Source organism: Periophthalmus magnuspinnatus, chromosome 22, assembly GCF_009829125.3.
Source record: "Periophthalmus magnuspinnatus isolate fPerMag1 chromosome 22, fPerMag1.2.pri, whole genome shotgun sequence".
Lineage (NCBI taxonomy): Eukaryota > Metazoa > Chordata > Actinopteri > Gobiiformes > Gobiidae > Periophthalmus > Periophthalmus magnuspinnatus.
In genome coordinates, this window is record NC_047147.1 from 5,456,500 (window position 1) to 5,484,041 (window position 27,542).

Below are 27,542 nucleotides of genomic sequence, written 5' to 3' on the forward strand. Positions count from 1 at the left end.
CTTAGTACTGGTACTATGTGCTCTGCAATATCACTTTAAACGGTTTGAACCACACCCAGACAATAAAAACATTTCTTCACTTACCTGGAACTTGGGTTCGGTTCAGATGAAAAGCTCCGAGCGTTTCCAGGGAATCCTCTTAAAGAACAAGTTTTAAAATACAAAACACACAAAAGCCAGAAGGTGTGAGATGGGCGTGTCTTCTTTTTATGGGAGCAAAGTGTAACAGGTATATGGGGTAAAGACCCGAGTAATAATGCTAATACCTTGGGCTAGGATCAGAAGACTAGGGATTCGGCTCAGGGAGAGAGTGACAGACAGTATGCTGCAGTTGGTACCATGTATTAAAAACGTGTAACACAATAGACAAACAATGGCCATACACAAATAACAAATTGATCAGTGAAATCCAATGATAAATTTCATCCAGTAATAGTTCAAATGCCCACAACCCCCCTCAGTCTATATGCTGCGAGCAGCAGAAGTTCAGTCAGTTTATAAAATGTTGGAGGTAGATTGTGGCCGGGTCAATTTGACCTGACGATGAGAGGTAGAGTAGGGGCGGAGTGGAGGTAGAGTAGGGGCGGAGTGGAGGTAGAGTAGGGGTAAAGTAGAGTTGCGAGGCAAAAAGGACTGGCTATAAGCCTCCTACCGGCCCGACCAGAGCAGTTGCAGTTCACTTGTTGCACAAGTCTCCTGATCTAGGTTCGTGGGTTAGTCTGTATCTCGCCATCTGGGAATGAGAACCTGGCCTGTGTAAACATAGGACCATGGCCTCAGTCAATACAGTTCAATTCAATGTGACACAATCATCTGAATTTCAGTGAAAATAAGTAGCAATTGCTAAAGTCTCAATCTGTCACAATACTTAACTGTATCAGTCAATAATCCTAATAAATAAAATGTACAATATGAGGCAACATTAATCATGTGCATAGAGAGTGCGCATGCGCATTTGAGTATTCGGACAATTAGTGTTAATTTATACAAATCAAAAACATGATATTCATAACAACTGTGACTATGACATGATGCAAACTGGCAAAAGATGTGATGTAAGTTTCATAAGATTTGCTTAAAACCATCGGAGTAAACAGGGGTTAAAACCCAATGCTAACCGCTCATTAGAATTGAATGGAGCGTGTTAGGCTATCGCTAGCAAACAAATGGACTCGATTCCCCTTTATATTCTGAAATCGAATCTCATCCCTGACGTGGCATTTCCTCGATGGTCGGTACCTATGGTTGAAGAGTAAGTTTGACGAAGTTGGAGAGTTGTTATGACAAAATGAACGTAAATGGCAACTTTAAACCTACCGGCGTCACATGCTCCTCGCGCTAGCCTCGCACCTGCCGGGTGTGTGGAGTTGCCGGCTAATATGGGCACTGATTGGCCACAACGAGTCACGTGAGCGGGCATGTGAAATTTGCGCAGCGGAGGGGAATGAGAGAGAGGGAGAGAGGGAACTGATATACCAGGAAATCCGCAATTTTCACCCGGGTTACACAAGCCAATATATTCTGGCGTGTGTTCGAGCGCGAAGAAACACAATGAAGAGTCACTTGGCAGGTGTGATGTTTGTTTACATAAGGTTATAATTTGATGTAATTTGGTTTCACTATTGTTACAGTTTGAGTGAATGTGCGTGAGGCTGTTAGTAAAAAAGTAGTTTAAGTAGTTGTGTATACTTTATTGTCCTGGTTTATAGAGAAATGATGGTGTCTCTTGCCTCAGAGTAAGAAGGTTGTGGGTTCAACTCCAGCGTGGGACCTTTTTGTGCAGAGTTTGGTGCCTTTTTGTGCAAGTTGGACCAGAGTATTTTCAGTTTGAGAGAAGAACTCAGCTTAAATATGCAGGATTTCCGCGTTAAACTACAGGCCTGTTTTTGACAAGAAATTATTACAACATAAATCAGAAAACGGTGTAATATGAGCTCTTTAATTTAATATATTTGCTTTGGAAGAGGTAAAGTGCCTCTGTCAGGACATATCTGCATCTCCAAATTGAAAGTGCATGATCAGGAGTACCTAGCTGGAGGATTAGCCCGTTGTGCATGGTAAGACATAGATGAAAAATTATATATTAACACCAGCAGCTTCCCCAATTTCCCTCCTCTCTGCGAGTATTTCTAGTGTTTTGCTCTGTTTGTGAGATCATATCTGGAAAACAAAAGAGTCACTGACGTCCCTTAAACATGTGGTGTAAAGTCGACCCCAGCCCAGGACTTTAAAACCTTTTACTTTAACTGGACATATGGACCAATACCACGACTGTACATCTGTTTGAGGAGCGTCGTGTTCTGCCCCGCACCAGAGCTCTGCCCCAAAGGTTTGGACTTAATCTGATATGAAAGTGCAAGTCAAAGAATACGCCTGATCCGCTGGAAAAAAGGCAGATCGAAAAGTACTGCACAACATGTTTTATTTATGCAAAAAAATAAATAATTCACACTTTCTACTGTACAGCTTGTATTTTGGATTTGGGTCAGATTTGATGTCAGATGCCACACACATTATGCTACACGTTTTAAAGTGGAGGGTCTGCCATGGACATGTTATTTTGCCTGGCATGTTCCACAGTATGGCATTAAACGTGTTTTTTTTTTCATGGCGACAAGCATGTGACGCCAACGAGCCAAGTTACAGGTCAGGTTTGGGAAAAGACGATCCCGATTAAGGTATTTTTGAGCAATAAAAACACCTGCAACTGAATGAATTTCCAGGTAGACTGATTTACATTCCGCAGTATTGCTTTAAATCGATTACATCTCCATGGCGACAAGATGTGATGCCTACAGACCAAGTTACTGGTCAGGTTTGGGAAGAGGAGAGCCCAATTAAGGCACTTTTCAACAATAAAAACACCTGTAATTGAATTAATTTCCAGGTAGATTGATTTATGTTCCGCAGTATTGCTTTAAATCGATTACATCTCCATGGCAACAAGCATGTGACGCCTATGAGCCAAGTTACAGGTCAGATCTTGGAAGATGCAAGGCCAATTAAGGCATTTTTGAACAATAAAAACACCTCTAATCAAATTAATTTCCAGGTAGATTGATTTATGTTCCACAGTATTGCTTTAAATCGATTACATCTCCATAGCAACAAGCATGTGACGCGTACGGCCAAGTTACAGGTCAGGTCTGGGAAGATGCAAGGCCAATTAAGGCATTTTTGAGCAATAAACACACCTATAATTTAATTCATTTCTAGGTAGATTGATTTATCTTCCACAGTTTTGCTTTAAATCGATTACATCTCCATGGAGACAAGCATGCAACGTCAACAGGTCAATGTACAGGTCAAGTTTGTGAAGAGATGAGGCCGATTACAGTATTTTTCAACAATAAAATCAATCTACCTGGAGTTCATTCAATCACAGGTGTTTTATGTTCCTCAGTATTTCTTAAAATCAGTTACATCTCCATGGCGACAAGCACGTGACGCCTACTGGCCAAGTTACAGGTCAGGTCTGGGAAGATGCGAGCGCGGTTTAAGGCATTTTTGAACAATAAATCAATTTACCTGGAGTTCATTCAATTACAGATGTTTTTTATGTTCCGCAGTATTGCTTTAAATCGATTACATCTCCATGGAGACGAGCAGAACCCTCCACCGGAGAAGTTCCATTTTAACAATATGTGTTTAGAACTTGCTAATGATTCTTCAGTAATATTTTTTCAATTTAGGAGTGCAGATATAACGTCGTAACATGGTCCGGCGTTAGACCGAGTGCAGTTTCATTTCCTCCGTTTGTTTCTCACAGCTGCACAAATAAAACAAAATAATAATATCGTTTCCTCGTGATGTATGGAACGGTTAGAAATTGCTCTGAGCTTCTTCGCTTGTTCATAAATTGTAAGGCTGAAATAAGTTCTGGTTTCGCCTCATTGCCAGCGTAATGTTATGATAAACGAGGGGGATTTTTACTGTACGAAACTGTTTCTGCCCTTTAGCCAGACGCATATGTGCATTTAAAGCTACATTACCTGAATATCCCGGTTTTTTTTTTTACCTGCTGCTGTAAATTACTGCTCTCATCGTCATGGCAACCAAGTTTTGACCATATAATCCGCGATAAAATACTCACAAATTTAAAGTTTTGTCCTGTAAAACTGTCCTTTTAAACCTCAGATGCAGTTTTTTCGATAGTACCCCTCTTTATTATGTCACTTTTCTGTTTGTCGTCATGGAGATGTTATCGCTTTGCCTATATTGTTTCACAGTTTGGCATTAAACGTGTCCATCTCAGAAAAAACAAACTGAACTGAACAGAATCTCCATGGAAACAAGCAGGTGATGCATACAGGAAGTTACAGGTCAGATCTAGAGGGGGGCGATCAAGCGTGTGTGTGTTTTTTAAGGTATTTTTCAGCAATAAAAACTGATTACGGGTAAATGAAACAAGTTTAATGTCACCCTGTGGAAGTTTTCAGGCAAAGCAATCACATTTCCACCAGAAAAGTTACATAGTGTGCTTTTAAGACCCCTAAAATTGTTACTATAAACTATGTAAACTATTATTTTCCCTGTTTACGGACTATATTTTACGCTATTTTCTGATCTGTTATAATGTTTCCTCATCACAAACAGACCTGGAGTTGTGTTTTGTTTCATTCACACATTTAACACACAAACCTGCACATTTAGAGTTCTTTTCTCAAACGGAAAACACTCCGTTACACCTTGTGATGTCATCATGTGGTGATACAGGAAGTGCTCCACTGTGTTTTTAAACTCCACACACTTTCATTTCTAGAATCATTTGGATCATTTTAGCCCTGGAATTGCCAATTTTTACTGGGAAAAAAAGGTAAAAGTTAGCCAGAAATTTGAAAACTACCACTTCATGACATTACAAGGTGGAACGGAGCATTTTAAAGTGTCGCTCAAACATGTGCGAATGAAAAAACACAACTCCAGGTCTGTTTTTGATACTTAAAACTTACAAGAATCCATTTTGTGTAATATAGGAGCTTGCCCTGTCACTTTTAGTCACGTCGGGACACAAAACATCTGTGATTCACCAGTAGCAGTGAGGTCATGTGACAGTCACGAGCCCGCCGCCCGCACACGCTCAAACTGCAGACATGATAACAGAAGTGTTGGGGCAGCCCACCGGTGCCGAGGAACGAGTCCCTTCTCCAAGTGGCCTATAAAATATGAATGATACCGTGCTGTATTTTTATCAGCGTGCCGGAGGACATGTATGAAGTAGAGCAGCAAAAACGCTTTTATTGGGCTCCTCCAGCTACAGTGCGTTTGAAGAGGAGAAAGAGCCTGAGCCGCACTGTAAAAAATGAATACGAACTACATAAGTGGGCTTCAGACGGCAGAGCGAGCACTTATCTCCATCGATATGTCATTACTTTACCTGATATGTTCCACAGTACGGCATTAAACTTACCGTATTTTTCGATCACGCTGTTTTTTCATAGTTTCATAGTTTCATAGACTTTTACTCAGATATAATTTTTATGTGAAATATATGTTTTTTTCTTCATTATTATGCATTTTTTGGCTGGTGCGACTTATACTCAGGAAAATACAGTAATCTTTTTCCATGGAGACAGGCATGTGACACCAACAGGTCACGTTACAGGTCAGATCTGTCACAAGCAGGACTCTCCACCAGAGAAGTTACATAGTGCACTATTTTTTACACCTTTTTTCATCATTTTTTGCACCTTTAATGCGTTTAGAACTTGCTTTAGTCGTATTTTTTCATAATGAACACTTCTGTTGGGTTCCTCTAGCCGCAGTGTGTGAAATGTTACATATTGCACCTTTAATTTTAGAACTTGTGTTTTTAGATCTATTTAAGACTTGCTAATGTTTCTTTAGTCATATTTTTTCAATTTAAGAATGAGGAAATTAACGCTTCTATTGGTTTCCTCTAGCTGCAGTGTGTGAAATGTTCCACAGTATGGCATTAAACTCATCTTTTTCCATGGAGAAAACGAGTTACAGGTCATGTTTATTTTAAGGAAGAGTGTTTTTTAAGGTACAATAAAAACGCCTGATAGATTGGTTTAATGCAGCACTGCGGAACCTATATCAATTACATCTCCATGGAGACGAGCAGGAGAGAAGTTACATGGTGGAAAATTTAATGTGTGTTTTGAATTTTCTAAAGATTTTTTCGTATTTTTTTTTTTCTTTTTTCTTCAGTTTAAGAATGAGGAAATGGATGCTTCTATTGGGTCGCTCTAGTCACAGTGTGTGAAATGTTCCACAGTATGGCATTAAACTCACCTTTTCCCATGGAGACAAGCACGTGACGCCAGCAGGCTAAGTTACAGGTCTGATCTGTAAAGAGGCGAGCCTGCTTATTGTAAGGATGCGTGTTTTTTAAGGGATTTCTGAACAATAAAAACACCTGTAACTGAATACATTTCAGACTGATCGGTTTAATGCAGCACTGCGGAACCTAAATCAATTACATCTCCTTGGAGACGAGCAGGAGAGAAGTTACATAGTGCAAAACTGGATATGTGTTTTGAAATTTCTAATGATTTTTCAGTCATATTTTTTTCAATTCAAGAATGAGGAAATGAACCCTTCTATTGGTTTCCTCTAGCCGCAGGGTGAGAAATGTCTCACAGTATGGCATTAAACCACCAAAACACCTGTAATTGAATACCTGGTTGAATTCAAGTCCAATAAGTTCATGTCGATTAAAATAATTTGTCAAGTTTCCCATTATATCTTGGCACCTTTTTTTTAAATTCTAAACTAATACTAAAAAGAAAAGGGTGACAGTGGCTCAGCTGGTAGAGTGTTTGCTCAGAGGCGGTGCGATTCCAGCTCCCACAGATGAATATTGCTGTTGTTGTGTCCTTGGGCAACACACATAACCCACCTCGCCCCCGGTGTCCGCGTGTATGAATGTGCGTGTGAACGGGTGAGTGGTTCCTTGATGTAAAGCACTTTGAAGAGAGCCTTGAAGTTGGAAAAGCGCTTCATAAAAATAGAACCGTACAATACTAATAATAAATTTATAAAGAAAAAATGTAACTTGACTGTCACAAACTTCATATCAAATCACAAAATCTGTATATTTTAGTTAATAAAATATCTTACGTAAACAATGAACTATCCCGTCTTTTTATGGGACAAAACGACCTAAACTTGCTGTTACATTTACAAATATGTTCGGAAATGTGTGTGGTTATTTTCTCTCAAATGTTGATCCTCCTTGATGTTTTTATGTACCATATTTTCCAGAGTATAAGTCGCACTGGAATGAACAAAAAAAACCTAGATTTCACATATAAATCGCATCTGAGTATGAAAAAAAAGTGCGACTTATAATCAAACTTTACCTCGTCTCAATTTGAGTTTCAAAACCGCAAAACGCAATCTCAAAACTAATCTAAACATATTCAGGATCTTCAGTTTCTACAGTGTATTGTCTCTGCCTTATGCATTTAAAGTGTGACTGTGTGAGCCTCACCAGAATAAAAAAAGAGAGTGAACCAGAGTCTGAGGCGTCTGGGGAGATCCTGTCAGGAGTTTGTATGCAGCGCCCATGCGGTTAATTCACACGCACCCAGAATGAAGGAGGTGGGAAAAGGAAAAGTCCCTCAGTACGGCATGGCTGTTGACATGGCGACGTTAACCTGCGATCGATGGACAGCAAAGGGAGACGAGTGCACATGGCGTCCCAACGGAATCACATGAAGAGAATATGACTCGCCACTAGTGTTGTCACAATACTAAAATGATAAAAAAAAAAGATAATTCGAAATCATTTCTGTCCCGTGAATGTGACTTTTTTAGTGTCGACACCTGCTTAAACGAGTACCGAGTTTAGATACTAGTTTTAGTATCGATTAGTGTCTGATTTTTGATACTTTTGACAACCCTTCTTGCCACAAAGCTAGAAAAAGCATTTACATTTCCTAAAGGAGCCACTTTCTTGTTATTGCTTTACCTGGAGAACAGCAAACGTATCTCTTCCATTACAGGAGCTTTAAATACCTTGAATTTGAGCGGGATCACCTCTCCACTGATCTCACCTGTAATCTGGCCTGACCTTGCTTGTCTCCATTCAATAGATAAGTTTAATGACATACTGTGGAACATTTCAGGGACACAGTAAAGTAAGGTTTAACCAGAAGCATGGTGGTGGGTGTAATCCTCAAATTAACCTCAAATTCACCAATAGACGAATGGGGTGTACATAGAAAGTTTGTATTTGTCTGTTTTGTTTCGTGTGTGTCCTTGAAACTGTCCCTTTCCCTATGAAATCCTGGCTGTGTGAGCCCTTGCTGATGATTGGAGGACGGTTTCCCGGCCTGGTCACTCCTGGGGCTCACCTGCAGCCGCCTCCCCCCTTTTAAGAAGATTCGGGACACCTGCTCGGGGGCTGCTGGCCTGTGTGTATTGTGTCTCTTTTGTTACGTCACTAATATGAAAGTGACTTTGTTTTGAGACACAGTCAGCACTACTTTTGTTTAAACCCTGACCATTACCTTTTGTCTGAATATTTCAGATCTCTTTTATTTAGTGAACCTTCTACAACCCTGTTCATTAAATTACTTCTTACTTTACCATTTTTCCATCCTGTTTTTTTGTTACGTCCCTGACCCTACACAGGCTGGGTTGTAATGATGCTAGAACAGGATCCAGCTAAAGAGAAAGCATTTAAGACTGCCATTTATTATAGACAAATCGCTTACCAATGCAAATGTAATAAAGAGTAGTTTTAAAACAACTTACTTCCTGACTGGCCCTATGCCTTTCCCTGACTGACCCCATGTCTTTCCCTCCCTGACCTGCTCCCACATGTCTGCAACACATTTATCTGTCCACACTCTGATCTGATGCCCACTCGCACTTGTTAGAACATTCGAACACCGTCCATGTCCGTGTGGGAGGCGTGTACTTCTACCACCGCGCGTGTTATTCCGGTGTGAGGCAGCGAGACGGCGAGGATGTTCTTGAGAGGACCAGTTTGTGCCCTAAACCACAAACAAAAAGAAGAAAACGTCAGGGAAAAAAGCAAGGAGAGTGCAAGAAAAGCATCCAGTCCACAGGGGGAGCTGACAGGTTGACAGGTCTGCTGAGAGGCGCACAAACAAACCAATAGAGACGGTGGAGCATTACGGGGGAAGAAGCAGGAAGAGGAACTGATAAAAATAAACAGGAAACACTCATAGTGAACCCAAAAGCAGCTGTAAAGAAATGGTTATTCAGATGCTGGAGAGCACTACTATATATAAATCGCCAAACTATCGATATCGCAGGATTGGGTGATGGAACAATTGAATAATAACACAAACCTGTACTGTTTTTGGAAAGTAAAATGGACAAAAAGTATTACATTAAACGCAGGTTGGTCTTGTTTTGTCTTTTCGAAGTTTTTATTTTGACCCAGTTTGATGAGTAAATAAGAAGATACGCATGTTTTTGTAGGATGCACTGATACCACTTTTTCCAAAACGGGTACGAGTATTTCATTTTGAGTACTTGCCGATACCGAGTGCCGATACCAGACATTATTTTTACAGAGGTTCTATTACCGTAGTAAATCAAATTCATCATTTCATTATATATTTTCCAGTATCGTTAGTGTCCAATTGCCTGTTTCATTCTATAATTTCTTTATAATATAGCCGACCATTTCACAGGAATACTTATATGAGAGGCGGATTTAATTTCTTTTAAAATCACTGTGGTTAGGTATAATTCCAATATAGTGTAGATAATTACCTTTAATAATTTTTTCATCCTCTTTTTTAACTGCGCGCTCTGTGCTAACTGCTAAGGAGCCACTTTAGGATAATAATAAAAGTTCTCTTACTTTTACCACTGCCACTTTGACCATTATGAACCTGCTATACCGTTTAGAAAAGCACTGAACCTGCACTATTCAGCCGCTAAGTTTGTTTTTTCATGCATGTTTTTACTTTTGTCTTGTGCAGTAAAGGTTTAAACGCTGGTGACATTTCGAGAAGCCGTGAGTCTAAAATGCAGTGCTACAATGACAAAAATACTGAAGTTGTGAGCTGAACTCCACCATTTTTTAAATTATAACTACGTCATAATCTCGTCTTGTCTCATTCACGTGGACCCGCTGTTGTTTTCTGTCCTGGGAGTTGTCTTACTCCGTCCCTCTAAGCCTCTAAGCACATAATTATACATATTACAGTTAATGTTTCTAAATTGAATTCTTGTGTTCAGTTTTCAAATCTTTATGGCAAGAGTCATCATTGATTCACCAAAAGAAATCCTCAACAGGGAGTGTCTAGCAACCTCCAAAGCCTTCGAAAATTGAAATGGCAAACATGGATGAGAATGAGGATGAGTGAGCCGTGAATCAGACTCAGTGAAAGATGTGAATAGACTGAAAGAGCCGCTTTTTATAGACGCTTTTATAGAGCGGGGAGCGGCGTGTGAGCAGGTATCATGTGTAATAATAGTCTCGTGGCAGATAAACACAGTGTTATGGTTTATTTTTGTGAATCAACAGTGAAATATATGAGCCAATCTGGAAGTTGTCAGATCTACTTATGACAGTTGCAACATTTAAAGGTTTATTACTACACAAAATTGTTTCCTGTGAGATTTAAGTCGCGCTACAATGATGTTAAATCCAGGTATGTTTTTGAGGAAGTGCATTATTCTATTATTAGTCTGTCTAAATCTTCAACGCTCAAAATGCTCTATTCCACCTTGTGATGTCATGAAGCATTTTCAATTTTTTTAAAATGTATTTATTTATGCAAAACATACATACATAGTGACCATACATATACAATAGTGACACGTGGTGATAAGACATACAGAGATGTACCAAGACATAACACAGTTTGTGAACGTAACAGCTATTTACAATTGTATGTGACAAGTCTCTGTGTGTGTGTTTGTGTGTGTGTGTGAGTGACATTTCTGTGATTTTGGAGGGGGGTAAGGTGAAGATGGGAGAGTAAAGTGTGCTAGTACTAGTCATTCATAAGTGAGAAAGGAAGGTATAGAGAATATAGATGGGAAGAAAGAAAAGAACCAAACAAGAACATTAACAACAACAAGAACATTAACAACAATATTAAAAACATTAACAAAAACATTAATAACAAAAACAACATTAACAACAACATTATTAACAACAACATTATTAACAACAACATTAACAACAACAACATTAACATCAACAACATTAACAACAGCAACAACATTAATAAGATGTTTCAAGTTAACTGCTACCTTTTACATTTAGGTCAGTAAAAATGGGGAATTCCAGGGCTGAAATCATCCAAATGATTCTAGTGAAGGTGTCTGGAGTTTAAAAACACAGTGGAGCACTTCCTGTACCACCACATGATGACATCACAAGGTGGAATAGAGTGTTTTCAGGTTGAGAACTTGTCCTACGTATACAAGGTTTGTGCGTTAATCATGTTGGAATGAAACAAAACACAACTCCGGGTATGTTTGCAGGTATCATTCATACACTGACGTATGCAGACATGGGGGGACGAGGTGGGTTAAGTGTTTTGCCCAAGGACACAACAACAGTATTCATCTGTTGTGGGAGCTGGAATCGTACCGCCAACCTGTGGGTCAGTGCATCAAACCGCAGCGGGATTCAAACTGCCAAAGCTAGTGTCGTTGTCTTATTACTTTACCAAAATTTCAACTAGACTTTTTACATTTTACACCACGGTCAATGTATTTACTTTTTGCGGTATATATTTAAAACAGCAATGCAAAATAAAGGCAACAGCGCAGTGGAATAACTGATTACGCTAAGTATTGAGTTCTGGCGTTGGATCAATTTAGAAAAAACAATAGTCAGCAGCAGCAGAGCCATCGTCCTATGAGGCTTCCTGCTCTAAAAATAGTCCAGAGAGTAAGACATTGGAAGTTTAATCTGTCACATAGCTCAGATTCCTGTTTAAGGTGGCATCAATGTGACCAATACTTAACAAGGACTAAGCATTGAAAGCATGAAGTTTACACAAGCGGTAAAACCAGTCGGTGCAGTGTAATTACATAACAATGCCTATTTTGATATGTGATTTATTGCTAAACAAAACATAGACAGTAGCGCAGTTGGTAGAGCGTTTATCCAGGAATGTGCGGAAGGTTGGCGGTTTGATTCCAGCTCTCGACGTAAACATCATTGGTTAAGCGGTTTCTTCTACTGATAAATAGGTCGGCGGTGCGATTCCAGCTCCCAAATATGAATGCTGCTGTTGTGTCGTTGTGCAAGAAAGACATTAAACCCACCCCCTCAGTGTTCGTGTGCGTGAATGGGCGCGTTGTTCCTTGATGTAAAGTTCTTTGAGTGTTTTTGTGGGATTTCTAACGATAAAACCTTAAAAAATATAAAATCAACAGAGAAGTTGTCCTGAATCAGAAAGTCGTTGCCGCGTATCAGTGGATAATATCATGAAAATTGGGTCAAAGATGTAGAGAACATTGAATATCAATGTAGAGGTGAGCCAGCAGATCACATACGTTCTGTTCCTTTCTCCCTTCTGGTCTGATATTTTTCAAGCAGCACAAAGATTTTTTAGCAAGGCCGTTTGCCCTAACCCTTTAAGTGTGAAATTTAGGATTGCCCCCATTGATCGCTCTGTATCAAGCAACGTACAAAATGTTACGTCTTTTACCTCACTCCTTGCAAGAAGAGTCATTCTACTTAACTGGAAACAACAACCCCCACCTACTTTCGCTAGATGGATAAGAGATGTGTATGTATTTTTTTAAATTGGAAAAACTTAGATACACTTTAAAGAGAACTACAAAGCAATTTTTAGAGATCTGGACTCCATTTAAAAAAAAAAAAAAAATTAATTTGAGGGACTACAAACACGTCTCAATGAAGGGAACACTGACTGATTTTACCTTTATGTTTGTGTGTTTTTTGTTTTTTTTTCCCTGTTTTTTTTATTCATTTATTATTATTATTATTATTATTATTATTATTATTATTATTATTATTATTATTATTATTATTATTATTAATTCATTTATTTATGTATTTATTTTTTATTTTGTTTTTTGTATTTGTTTTTTGCTGGCTGATATTATTATTATTTATTTAATTTATTTATGCATTTATTTTCAGTAGTGTATATTTCATCCCTGCTTTGTTTATTTGCAATACCATTTTTTCTATAATTCAATAATGATATGAATGTAAATCCCTTGTTAACTCCTGAAAATGATGTTGTATTGAATGTATGATGTAAGGGTATGTCTTGCTGGTCAGATGTACTTGAACAGCAGCTTGTTTTGCAGATAAATAATAAATAAATGGGGAAATAAAACCCAAAAAACATTATACATCAGTACACGTAAGGATTAGGAATTAGGTCAAAGAGATAGATGACAATACATATCAATACAAGTAAAGATTTAGGGAAAAGAATGATATAACAGTGTCTTGAAGGTGGAAAAGTGCTATATAAAAAAGTGACCATTTACCATTTGTGCAAAAAAAAAGTACCCCTGAGAAATATTGACCCCAAAAATTGTTGTTCCATCCGTCATTTATAGAAATCAATATCGTAATTATCATGATAGCCCTAAGTGTACGATTTAGTTCCATTTTCCAAAAGTTGTTGACTACCTCAGAATCTCTCGTTCTTGACATTTCTGCCGATAAAGCTCAAGTTTTGACTGACGCTAGCCGCTGTATACGTTTTTAAAAGAAGACGGGGCACGCTAGAGACGAGTTTTTGTTTTTTGGAGTCCTGGAAACTGTCAATGAAGAGGGGAATGAGTGCACGGTTTAAAGAACAGAATGGAGAGATGAAGCCTTGGAGAGGGAGAGTGAATGCCAGCTATTGTCGGAATGCCGTAGCAACACCGCCATGGGGCAGGAGGGTGGAGGGGGGAGACGGGGGCGGAGAGGGGAGATGTTGGCTCGGATGGGGGTCAGTGAGTTTCAGTTGCTTGTTCTACTGGGGTTGGTGCTTGTCAATAGTTTCGCGCTGAGGTCTGTGTTGGCAAATTGTACAGGGTCTTTAAAGTTTTTGTTAGTCTTGGAGGAAGTAGATACAAAACGGAGCCGTGCAATTAATCAAATATTAAGATCCAAATTCATTTCTTATCATTCAGCTTGTTTTTTTAGGAGGAGGTCTGCAGCCAATGCTACGCCAGTAAAAAAAAAAAAAGAACTCAGAGGAGAACGGCAATGATTAACTGCACTATATATAAACTAAAACCTAAAAATATCTAGTGGGAGCGAAGAGAAATTAGCAACACTGTCATAGCAACTAATATTTCACAACAAAATATCATTATCTCAAATTGGCATGTTCAATATTGTTTCCCTTGTTTTGATTTAAGTCAGAGGATGGAGTTAGACATCGTTTATCTCCTTTTTATAAGCTCCTCATTACGGTTCATAGATGGATTTTTTTTCCTAGCAAAACTGCCTCTTTTACTCTCTTCTCAAACCATTTCTTTTCTAATGACAAAGATCTGTACCTCACTATCTTCAAACGAGTGGTTAATGGCTCTGAAGCTGGAGTTTTAACAGCTGATTGTTGTCCCGAGCAGCTCTCTCAAAGCTGTTTTTACATTTACTGCATAATTGAACTACTGTGACTTTTCCCCGATTTACTTGATACTCTAAAATGTTGAGTTTTGATCCAAAATATAAAGTAATAAACTCATTTCTTTCTTTCAGGATCCTGCTGGCATTTTCGAGCTGGTCGAGCTGGTGGGAAATGGCACATATGGACAAGTGTACAAGGTAAAAATTTAACAGTTTAACATAGAATTTAATATTTCCCTTCGTTAAAAGTAATGTTGATCCATTTTGCTGAAGTCCTAGCATATGCCAAAGTATGCATGCACGTCCACCAGTCGCTGTGTTAATAAATGAACTGTTAAACATCTTTAATAAACATCGAGGGCTATGTGCAGTATTTAGGTTTCACCATGTGTATTTTTGTGTGGATTTTGTTATACGTTTTAACTTGGCCAGTATGTGCTAACCTCACTTTCACCTTCCACTTCCTTCTGTACTCTGAAAAGCAGAAGATACACAAACGTGCTAGCTCTGTGGAAACGTTAAGACGCAGCTAGCTTCTTACAAAAACCCCCAAAACGTTGTCTTTCATTAATAGTCGGTTCTTTTTCCCTTGTCGTTGCTTTTGCGTAAGACTCCGCTTTAGCTTTTCTCTTTTGATCATAGCGGGGGGCAACGCGCTGCACCCAAGGGAGCCACTTTGCGCGGCGCTTTTGGGGAAGTGTTGCAGGAAACGGCTGTTGTGAGCGGGTGACATCGCGACGTGAGTGTGGTGTGAGTTATTTGTGAGTTTTTTCGCAGTTTTTGGCCCTCAGTTGTTTCCTGACGCCATGTTCAAGAAAACAATATCTCTTCATAACCAGTATGAACTTCCCCTCGGTGAATTAATGATAGATTTCCTGTTTCTCTACTCTATTTTGACACTGAACAGGAAGTGGCATTGTGGTACAAAACATTCTGCTCCACAAGTTACAGTAAAACATGTTTGTGCTAAATGTGCAGAAGTGGGAAACGAATAAAGCTGCAAAAAGTAACCTGAAAAAAACTGCTCTCGGCAAATGACACTGGCTGAAGTTATTAGGAAACAAAATACACCAACTCTAGAGGAACTAATTATCTATAAAACTGGTCAACCATAGTTCGACTTGATGGCTTGGTACTTAGCATTAGCACTTAGCATTAGCTTAGCGGTATCTCTCCTATTACTGCATCTGAAAGTGTCCAAATGTGCTACTTTAATCGGCCAAAATTGCTAAAGTAGAAGTACTCAGCCAAATAATAAAGCAAGTAAAATTATTCATTGAAAGAATACAATAATACCTGTTTAAAGTTACGCTCTGTAACTTTTCTAGTGGAGGGTTATCGCCATGGAGATGCTATAGCTTCGCCTGGAATTTTTCATAGTGTGTTGTTAAATTTACCAATCCTGTGTTGATTTAATTTGGTGTTAATATTGTTCAAAAATATCTCGTAACACATGCGTTGTTACAGTAAACGGGCTCCCCATTGCACAGATGCGACTTGTAACTTGTCCTGGTGGTGCCACCCTTAAATAAACTGTGAAATAATAATACTGTGAAACCTGAGCAAAAGACAAAGTTTAAATCTGTCAACTGGACAAAACGTACGAGTGAAGACGTTTCAGTTCTAGGAGTACTGTGAAACATATAAGTAAAGCACAAATATCTCCATGGAAACGAGCAGGTGATATAGCCTCCACCGGAAAAGTTACATAGTGCGTCTTTAATATAAGTGTTATTTGCTTATATAGTTGCGCAATATAAGTCAAAAAATGAAAGTATTGTAGTAGTAATATTAAAAAAATAGTAAAAATAGTTGGTTACTTCAAAATATCATGTTCTCGTAGCAGTAAAAAGTAACGTGATGAAGCAAGTACTCTGAGAAGTTACTCTAGTACATGCAGCCTATAGTACTACCTTTACTTCTTCCATTAAGCCCAACCTTTTTGCGGGTGCACCCATGTGTTTAATGAACCCACAAGTCAAGGTTAGCTGGAGATTGCTCGCTGCATGTTGATTGGACGCCGCGAGGGGTCACGCAGAGGTCAGGCGTGGTTTCGTGCGCTTGTGGAAATAATCTGACAGCCTCGCGTACGGGACAAGGAGGCAAAAACACGGAGCGATTGGGAACAGGAGAGCTGGTATGTGTATCCGGTTATTGCTGACGCCAGTGTCTTTCAGAGCCAAAGTCACGGCTCATTTGCTGGCTGACATTCAGACGCTCTGCTCCTGTGTGTTATACCGAGCTCCACACATCGCCCGTGGCAACAGGAGCGGTCAGCTGATCACGTTCATTCAGCGTGGAGTTGTACGTGGTTGATGCACTATGTAAAGAACATACTATTTATCAGCTTTATACACCAGTTTTATTGGCTTTTTTATGGGCCGGTCGTAGTAATTCAATTAGAACACAACACCTCCCTTTCATGTTGCTGCTGATCTTTGTACAGTCGGGTTGTCTATGTGCACTTATGGGTTATATTTTAAACCAGATGCCCACCCAAACCACTTTACTTCTTGCTGTTGCTAATCTCTGTATTCAGTTATTGCCTATATGTGGCTGTATTAATGAACTGCACATTATATTTGATGTCAGATGCCCTCCCTGGTCCATTCCTTTTGGTCAGAATTAGGATTGACACATGATTTTCTGGGCCACAAGTCGCACTTTTTTCGTAGTTTGGACGGGGGTGCGACTTATACTCAGATGTGATTTATATGTGAAATATGTTTTTTTCTTCATTATTATGCATTTTTTTGGCTGGTGCGACTTAAACTCCAGTGCGACTTATACTCCGGTGCGATTTATATGTGAAATATATGTTTTTTCTTCATTATTGTGCATGTTTTTGCTAGAGCGACTTATACTCCAGTGCGACTTATACAGTGGTCTCTCGCTGTTTCGCAGATCTTTTTTAGTGTAATTTTTCATGCTTTTTTTTTACACTGTATGATCGTGCATTGTGTTCTTCGTCCTGATTGGCTGTTGGACTGTAGACCATTGTCCATCAGTCTCCTCCGTGCCGTGTCTCCTGTACAGTACAGAATGTGTTCAGACAAATTTACGTAAACGTTGGATCGCAGTGTGACTCTGAAGTGCTGTATGTTTGCAATTTGTTTTCTCCCCGACCAAACCCAGAATGCCGATGAAACGTTCTGCACCGACAAAGGCGCCTACGAAGGTTTGAACTTTGAGAGAGTTTAAACAAGAGAGAAATGTGAGAAAATGTTAACGCCTGTGTGAGAAAAGTGTATAAAGTGTGTGGTGAGGGGTTTTACAGCCAAAAAGTGTAAAGAGTAAAGCTGATACTTCGCGGATTTTGCCTATTGCGGGTTATTTTTAGAACATAAACGAATGACCACTGTACTCCGAAAAACAGATGTAGATCTATATGGAAAAACACCTGTAATGAAATCATTAAAAAAAAACATATATTGCCACATTATCAAATATTTCAGGCAAACACGTCAACAAACACACCACAAATCATCTTTAATCTATGTTTACAGTCACAGTTTAAATTGTATTCCCAGCGAACACAAACTCGTACTATTTCACCTTTCTCCATTTTTCAAGGCTGAAACCAATAATGTGAAAATGGTGTTCGACTCCCCGTGGCCAGACTCCACACTGCAGTAGATAAACTTTCATATCTGTATTCACCATAACCATAGGAGGAAATGTAATCCCAACCAAATCACCAGCTCAGAGTGCTTTTATAATGTTCCACTGGAGATACTCTCTCTCATCTGCCGCTCAGTAGATCCTGGGATAGGCTGGTCTCATACATAAAGATAAAGAGGAGCAAAAATGCCATCTGTTTAAGATTCCGGGTGCGGAGGGGTTCCTCTGTCTGCTCTGCCCGGAGAGGATCAACATCTTGTGCAGGTGAATCTCGGCGACGCGCTCGGGTGATAAATTGACCTTCAAGTCGCTGGATATTAGCAAACGGGGAATTGTTCTAGCGCCTTCCTCAAAACCGTCTCAGACATTTGGTTTTTTAGAAAGTACTAACCCTGAAAATAGATCTTCAGTTATGCTCAGCTTAAATGATGGTTCCTCTTTCTGATATTAGTACTACTACTACTACTACTACTACTACTACTACTACTATTACTTCTACTGCTGCTAGTACTGCTATTGCTCCTGTAATTGATAGTGCTACTACCACAACTACTGCGGCTTGTACTATTGCTACTACTACAGGTACTACTACTACTCCTGCTACTACTGTTAGTACTACTACTACTACTGCTACTACTACTACTACTATAAACAAATAGTACTGCCACTTCTACTATTGCTATTACTACTGTTGCTTCTGCTCCTACAACTACTACAGCTACTACTACAGGTACTACTACTACTACTACAATTACCACTAATACTACTGCTACTGTAATTGATAGTGCTACTACTGCTACTACTACTACCTCAACTACTACTGTTGCTTGTACTTTTGCTACTACTATAGCTACTACTACCGCTACTACTACTATTACTACTACTACTGCTATTGTTACTGCTACTACTACCACTATTATCAGTGCGACCACTGCTACTGTTACTACTACTATTCTTACTACTGCTACTGCTACTACAACTGCTACTAGTAGTGCTGATACTACTACTATAGCTACTACTACTATTACTACTGCAACTGCACAATTTTAGCTGCATATTTGTAAAGGACATTGTATTTGTCGAGCACAGTTCTCACACAAAGTACTTTAAGTGCATTATTAAAATCACTTTGGAGTAATGGGATCCTTTCATTTTTCACCTGTCGTGTTTCCGTTGCCGTTGTTTGCAAACTGAGATACTGCGTCCGTGTAGTACAAGGTAAAATAAAAACACTGCTTAAATTGTGAATAGGATTAATTTATCAACTGTAGTATATTTACCCACAGACAAAAACAATTGAATTCAGTTTTGCCTCCAGCCACCAGGGCGGCATAGTAGAGTAAAATGCAGTTTTGATAATGGTCTGTAACATTATGTAAAGAGTAAAAGTCGTCGTGTTAAATACTCAGTGTAGTACAAATATAATCAGACCACATTAAACAAACAGGAAAGTGCAGTGGATGGAAACGGTGCAGCTGCTTTTTACAGTCACAGCGGGTGAGACAATAAAAGCCCATACGGTCCCCAACCGCCACTGCCACTCCTCCTCTCACTCTCCTCCCTCTGTCTCTCTATCCTCTCTCTCTTTCATCTCCTCTTTTGCTCTTTTCTCTCTTCTCTTCCCCTCTCTCTTTCATCTCTGACCCCCTCCCATTTCTTTCTTTGTACTCTCCCTTCTGTCTCTCCCCTATGTTCTCTCCTTTTGCCTCCCACGCCTCTTTCCCCCATCTTCTCTTTTTCCCTCTACCTCTTTCGTTGTTTGCTCCCTTCTTTCCTCTCTCTTTCTCCCCTCTTCCTAACTTTTCTTCCCTCCCCCTTTCTTCCTATTCCCTTTTCTCTTGTACTCCCATCTTCTCCCTCTCACCCTACCTTCTTCTTCTCTCCTTTCTCCTCTCCTCTTTTGCTCATCCCTCTCTCTCTCCCTTTCCTCCCCTCTTACCTCTCCCCCTGCCCTTTCTTCTCTCCCTTCTGTTCTCTCCTCTTTTGCTCCTCTCTCCTTTCCCCCTCTCTTTTTTGCTCCTCTTTCTCCTCATTTTCCTCCCTCTGTCTCTCACCCCCTGTCACTCTCTCTTGATCTCTCTCTCTCCTCTTTTCCCCTCTGTTATCGTATCTCTTGCTCTCTCTCCTCCCCCTCTCTCTCCTCTCCCCCTCTCTTTCTCTCTCCTCTTTTCCTTCCCTCTTCTCTCTCTTCCCCTTCCCCCTCTTCTCTCCTATATTGCTCCTCTCTTCTCCCTCACTCACTCTCTCTCCTCTTTTCCTCCTCTCTTCTTTCTCTCCCCCCTACCTCTCTTTCTCTCTCCTCTTTTCCTCCCCTCTTCTCTCCCCCCCTCCCTCTCCCCTCCCTCTTCTCTCTTTCCTCTCTGGCTGTATGTCTCTGTGTGTGTTTGTCCTCTGTCTCCTCTTCCTCCCCTCTACTCCCCCTCTCCTCCCCTCTTTCCTCTCTGCCTGTATGTCTGTATGTGTTTGTCTTCTTTCTCCTCTTTTCCTCCCCTCTCCTCCTCTCTTTCCTCTCTGCCCTTGTATCTGTGCGTGTTTGTCTTCTCTCTCCTCTCTCCTCTTTTCCTCCCCTCTCCTCCCTCTCTTCCCTCTTTGCTCTCTGCCCGTGTATCTGTGTGTGTTTGTCTCCTCTCTCTCCTTTTCCTCCCCTCTCCTCTCCTCCCCTCTTTCCTCTCTGCCCTTGTATCTGTGTGTTTGTCTACTCTCTCCTCTTTTCCTCCCCTCTCTTCCTCTCTGCCCGTGTATCTGTATGTGTTTGTCTCCCCTCTCTCTCCTTTTCCTCCCCTCTCCTCCTTCTCTTCCCTCTGCTCGTGCATCTGTGTGTTTTTCTGCCCATGCTTAATATTTTAAGAGTGGAGGGGAGCACTTAGCCTCAGGAGGAGCAGGGGTGGATGTGTCCTGTCATTAAGAGGGAGAAAAAGATTGGTCGTGGTTCTTTTCTTCTTCCCTCTTTTCTCTTGGAGACAGCGGAGTCGGTGCCAACGAGCGGCGAACACCACAAACGTTTACCAAAGTACTGACGCCTCGTGTGCCATTGCTCATAATGGACATGTGCTTGAATTGTGGCCTCTAGGGGTGAGAGAAAGTATTGGATTTTTTTTTTTTTTTTTCATTAAAGCTGAACTTGTACTGCAGGAGTCCACAGTTTTAGAGCATAATCGAAAAGTGATTTTTTTAACGACAAATATTGCAATAATGATTAGATTTGTGATATATGTTTAAAACGTTCAGCGCTAACTCCAGGAGCGCTAACATTTGAGCTAAGACTGAAGACTTATGGTCATAAAAGAATGTTTTTGTAACTGTATGGACTTTATTTTGAAGTAAAAGTAAGCATTACACAAATCATACAGCGTAGTTAGTAGTAAATGTTTGCCGACTAACTCAAAGGCTGGCTGTTTAGTTCTCTGTACCTATAATACTTGAAGTACTTGTGATATAAATCAAACGCCGTGCAAGGCTCAGCGCTGCTAAATCAATTTTTCTGGCTTCGACAATTTGCTGAATGTCTTTCTTCACTGCAAAAGAAAAATTAAGTGCTGTTAACTGGACAAAAGTTTTAGAGTGAAGACATTTCTTCAGTTCTGCTCAGATTACTGCTGGACATTGCCTTATATCTGTCTAAACGGAGGCTAACTACACTGAATCTAAACACATCTATGTTAGCTTATCTCGAACATGGATGTGTGATGTGTCGTTTACTGTTTGTTGGCTTGGTCTGTTGAGCTAAACTAAGTGTGAAATGTGCCTGAGTCATATTTTGCATAATGGTTTACTCTCCTAATGAGTGCTCTCATGCCTATTAGCATCCTGGCTAGCACTGTTGTTTTGATTTAGGTCTGAGGATGGAGTTATAAATAGGAGGAAGATGATGTCCAAGGTCCCGTTCCTGTTCACAGATGGATTGTCTTTCCTAACAAAAATTGTTCTTAAACTCTGCTCAAACTATGTATTATCTTTAGTGTAATCATGAGGGAAGAGATTGCAGACCAGGTAGAGAGTTGAAAGAAGTTTATCTGATCAGATGAATGAAGTTACAGACCGCAGCACATGCGTTGTGTTTGAAGCAAGTTTTTCCACTACTAATAGCACGAGAAAGTTACTATCTATAGATACTATCTATCATTTTACATAGTTTTTACCATTAGTATTGTACAGTGGGTGAAATGCGTCACTAAAAGAATGCTTGTTGTCACTGAAAAGATGTATTACAACACCTCTCATCAACCTGAAGACACACAGTATTCAATACAAAGTTAAAGAGTAAAGTAATAAAACAAAAAACATGCTTTCATTTGGTTAAAATCTGTACCTCACTATCATCAAGCAAGGTACAGATTAGTAGCTTTGAGATGGAGATGTACAGCTGATTGGGGTCCTGAGCTGCTCTCTCTCGACGGTGTTGGCACATTCTGTTATGGACTGTTTCCTTTCTCCGGTATATTGCTCACTGCAGTCTTCACTACACTGAATGAAGTAGACCGTACTGTTTTATGGCTCAGGGTTGAATAAGCAGCGAAACATCTTCACTTTAAACTTTTGTGCCGCTGACAGATTGAATTTTTCTTGCTGTGGATCAGACCTGGACGACTGAAGGATTACACAGATGTCTCCACTCTTCATCCTCTTTCAATTGCATCTGTTTTGAAAATTTTAATTGGTTTCATTATTAAAAAACATGATTATTGTCAGTATAACATTTGTGAATTCGGGGTTAGGGTTAGATTTCTTTCCAAAACAGTGACTCGCCCATTTAATTACTGCCCCATTCCCTTTAAAATAATCACATTTTATTGCAGTATTTGTGATCTATGTGCGCGTAGTTGTCCAAACTTGTGAAGCATCCCTCCGAATTGTAGCTCATATATTTGATTGTAACATATCGTGCCAATACAGAGCCGTAGATGACATGATTGGTCGCCCTGGGAACATGTCCTTGGATTCATCAATGGGAAAAATGACTTGTCCTCCGGGAACGCCGACAAGCTGATTAATCAATTAGCCAATCAATAACTCGCAGCCCGGCCGTTTGGGAAGTGTCCCGGCCAATAGCTGACGGGCAATTTCTCTGTCGATAAAGTGACAGAAGTACGTGAAATATTTGCAGTATTTACTTTTGAAATACAACGGTTAAAAGTAAGAAGGGATGATGCATAAAAGTTGGCAAAAGGGATTGAAAAAAATAATCTTAATGGTGCAGTATGTCACTTTTCTGGGTTTACCGTCTGTTTGTCACTGTGGAGATGTAATGCAGGTTTGTTGCTGTGATGTGTCCGGTCAGCTGATTTAAACAAGTTTTGTCGCTGTCTTCGTACCAGTTGAGGGAGGAAGACAGCGCCATCTGATGTTCAACTTCAGCACACTATCCCAGGTGTGTGAGAGTAAAAAAGCCCCTTTGTCCCGGTTTATGGTCAGTTACTCAGCTCATAGTTCTGCCACTACGCCGCAGTCAGAACGTTAAGGGTAATTTTTCAAATGAAATGATGTCAGTGCATAACCTCTATTACTCTGATTATAATTTTCCACAGTATGACATTAAACTATTTATCACCACGGAGACAAAAAGGTGACGTCACAAGGCCAAGATGTAGGTCAGATTTATGGAGAAGCGACTCTGCACACACTCTGCAAAATGAACGGTTTACACTGGTCCCTCATTTATCGTGGGGGTCACGTTCCAAAAATAACCCGCAATAGACGAAATCTGCGAATTATCAGCTTTATTTTTTACAATTATTATATGTTTTTGGCTGTAAAACCCCTCACCACACACTTTATACACTTTTCTCACACAGGCATTAACATTTTCTCACATTTCTCTCTTGTTTAAACACTCTCAAAGTTCAAACCTTCGTAGATTTAAAAAAATAAGCTCAGTATTATAGAACGAAACCAAATACTGTACTGTACTGTAAATAAAATGACAGCTTTTAGAAATACTGTAACAAATTTAATGTTAATGATCAACTTTCGAGGTTGGACACACAAGAAATGATTAATAGTGACTCAGGCGTATTTCACAGTTCCTTTGACCACGCCTCTTCCTCTGACCACACCTCTTCATCCTGTAATGTCTTTTCCGGAGTAAAGAACATAGTTATGGGTAGTTGTTGGCCTGGGCTCCGCATCATCCTGCTCCTCGCCGTCATGAATGACATCGCTGTCAGCAAAGGTTTCTTAAAGTGTTTTATTTTTTGCGCGGATGACGTTGGTATCCGGCGTAAAGTTCTTTTTCCTGCAGTCACTGATCTACAAAGCTAAAGCAGACTCCAACCTTATGATTGTCTTGTTGCGGGCAGTTACAACCCTTTTCGCATCCTTGTTAAAACTTATTCCTGCTGTCATCCTTATGTTATTTTCCTACTTCTTTACGTGACGAACCGAAGATGAATTTATTCCGTAATGATGCTCTACAGCTGCGTAAGTTCTACCTTCCCTCAGCGTGTCCAGAAGTCCAACTTTTTCTGCAATGGTTAGCATCTTCTTCTGTCTTTTTGTCACGAGCGCAGGTGAATTGTCGGTGCAGAACGTTTCATCGACATTGTGGGTTTTGTCGAGGAGAAAACAAATTGCAAACATACAGCACTTCAGAGTCACACTGGGATCCAACACCTTTTGCGGAACAGCGAGACCGCAAAAGATGAACCGCGATATAGCGAGGAACCACCGTAAATATGTTTAATACCATACCGTTTAGCATTCCAGGCGAAGTATTACAAATAATTTCAATGGAGACGAGCAGTTGGCGGACATTCCACCAGAAAACTTCCGTAGTTTCCCTTTAACAAGCGAGATGAAGACGCTGTAAGTGAGAGAAGACGTTTAATTATTCATCAGTTCCATGTATATGCTATTTATGGTGATTTTTACTGAGGCCATAGGAAGTTATATACCGCCTGTGAGGGAAAAACCTGCTCCCCTAAGTACAGCTGTGCACTGGGGAGGTTTCAAACTAAAAAATAAAGCGCGACGAAGAAAAACGCTATTATATATTGATAGGTGACGCATAGCAGTAAGGGTGAAAAGGCTGCAACAAGATGGAGACTTTAGAGGGCAGCGTATTCGGCCACGGTTTGGTCTTCGAATGCAATAAATAAATCTGAAAATTACAACTTTTCCAGGACAATGGCTCAGATGGCATTTGTGAAAGAGCGCCACAAAGCAAGATTAGTATCATTTAACTAGATGGGGTAATTCAATAGCTGATAAACCTGTTATCTTGAGAGCGCAGACACTGGACTGCAGCAACTCAGCACATTAGCCGCCTTCTATTACCGCTAACATAAAGCACATCCAGAGCTTGACAATAAGACGGCCTTTGTAAGAGTATAGATCTCCAGCCATGTTTTTATCAAAGTCGTCTTCTAACGCCACTACTGTAGCTTTCAGTTCTCAAAGTGCTGCCTTTTTTTAGTCTTGCTTCGCTCATAAACTTTTGATGAATCTAAAAGTTGTCTTCGCAAACTGCAGAAATGAATTTTTTACAGCAGCGGGTTTAAAATAACGTTTGGGATAATTATTCGCAATGACAAATCGTTTTAATTTTTAATAAGGTTTAACGCCTAAAAAGAACTTCCCGCGAAAAAAGACACAGCTACACAAAACCTTAAGGGGTTGTTTGGTAGTTTTAAATAATTAAAAATGTGGTGTGAAGGCAAATACAATGCCAAAGAGCGATTATTAAAAACACAGACGGTTCTGGCTACAGGGTAAGTTTTATACAAATCAGGCTGAATAATTTACAAGCGTAGATTATCTTTTGGTCACGGCACCTGATGTAGTGGGTGGGATTGTGTTAGATAGCAACGACACTAATGACAGCGCGATTTTACAAGCCAGATTCGACACACGATTCTATCTAAATCGTGCATTTTTACTTTGGGCGATGTCACCTCTCCGTAGATCTGACCAGGAGTCCAATGAGGTTCATCTTGTCTTACGTTAATTTATTTTAATAGATTCTTTTTTGTCTGTGTAATCCCTCAGTCGTCCAGGTCTGATCCATGACAAAAGACGGAGTTTAAATCTGTCAACTGGACGGCTTGAAGAACCAAACAAGCGGCTTCACTCTTACAACGATTTGTCCAGTTGACAGATTTAAACTCCGTCTTTTGCTATAGATTCTTTTTTCTTTTTTCTTTTTAAGTTTGTACTTTATTCAAATTATAAAGAGTACACCTCCACAGATCACAATATTTATAACGCTGCTGTTTCCAAAATTATCCATTTTCAATACAGCAGTTGTGTTTATCCAAGGTATTATGTATTTATATATTTATATATATATATATATATATATATATATATATATATATATATATATATATATAAGAAAACCAAACAAATGAACAATAGAAAATGACACTGTAGCATCAAACCAAGGTGTCATTTCATCTCTCTCTGAGGCACACTTATACAAGGTAAGGAAAAGAAAAAATAAGTAAATGACTAAATAAAAGGAAAAAAGGGAAGAAAGGAAAAGAAAAAATAATAAAAGAGAATGGAGACTCAACCCTAAAACTGAATGTCGAAACTAGTTTTAACTTCATGACTAAACTCACTCATTCATTCATTTTACCTGTTCAATAATAAAACATTTGCTCATTGTAAGACCCCAACCCCCCTCACCATTTTATAATCTTCATTTCTTCTTATTCATTCAATATTTCAGTTTTCCTAGATACAGAATTTCAAAACTTAAGGGAATTTTAAAATAGATTCTTTTTTAAACTAAGGTTAAGTTTGTTTTCATACCTGACAGTTTTGACTCCTCACTATTTGTATTTATTTTTTATTTCTACCTGCTTTTATCTGTATTTTCATTAAAAAAACAAGATACAAAACTATCCATGGAGGTGATTTTTGTCACTATGGCGATCCAAGCTTTCTGTAAGTTAACTAAAACACAGGATTAGCATAAACCAAACGTGATTCTTCTTGTAAACGACATCTCCGCCTTTCTCCTCCTCTCAGATTATTCCTTCTTATCTTCCTCTTTTTGCCCCTATGCCTTCTCCCTTCTTCCTTCTCTTTTCCATCCTGTCCTCCTCTCCTTACCTGTAGGACACTAAACTTCAAAGTCGTCGTCTTATCCTCTCTTATCTGCTTTCAAACTGCAAAGGACTATGGGAGATTTCGGTCAGTGGCACTTCCACGTAAACATCAAACAAACGCACAGCCAAAAAAGTGAATGGGTTTAGTCTTTCGTGTTTCATCTTGGAAACTTGGAAAACCTCTCTTTCAAAGCAGAGGGGGAAAAAAAAAAACATTGTGTTGTCGCAATTATTTTTAAAAGCAGACAGAGATAAATGGCTGACAAATGGCTTCTTGACAAATCAGCAGTTGGTATTAAATTTTCAACTGAACAAATAGCTTTTTAAGAGTGTTCTCCTGTAGTTTTGTG

General features: G+C 39.6%; 1 protein-coding gene across 3 annotated transcripts in view; it reads left to right on the forward strand.

The window, feature by feature from the left end:
- Positions 1–27,542, forward strand: part of tnika (TRAF2 and NCK interacting kinase a) — a 130,470-nt gene that overhangs the window by 17,345 nt on the left and 85,583 nt on the right. For all 3 annotated transcript variants that reach the window (XM_055231363.1, XM_033987639.2, XM_055231362.1), the window contains exon 2: positions 14,654–14,719. In XM_055231363.1, coding sequence (XP_055087338.1) covers positions 14,654–14,719 — 66 coding nt within the window. The remainder of the gene's footprint in view (positions 1–14,653; positions 14,720–27,542) is intronic.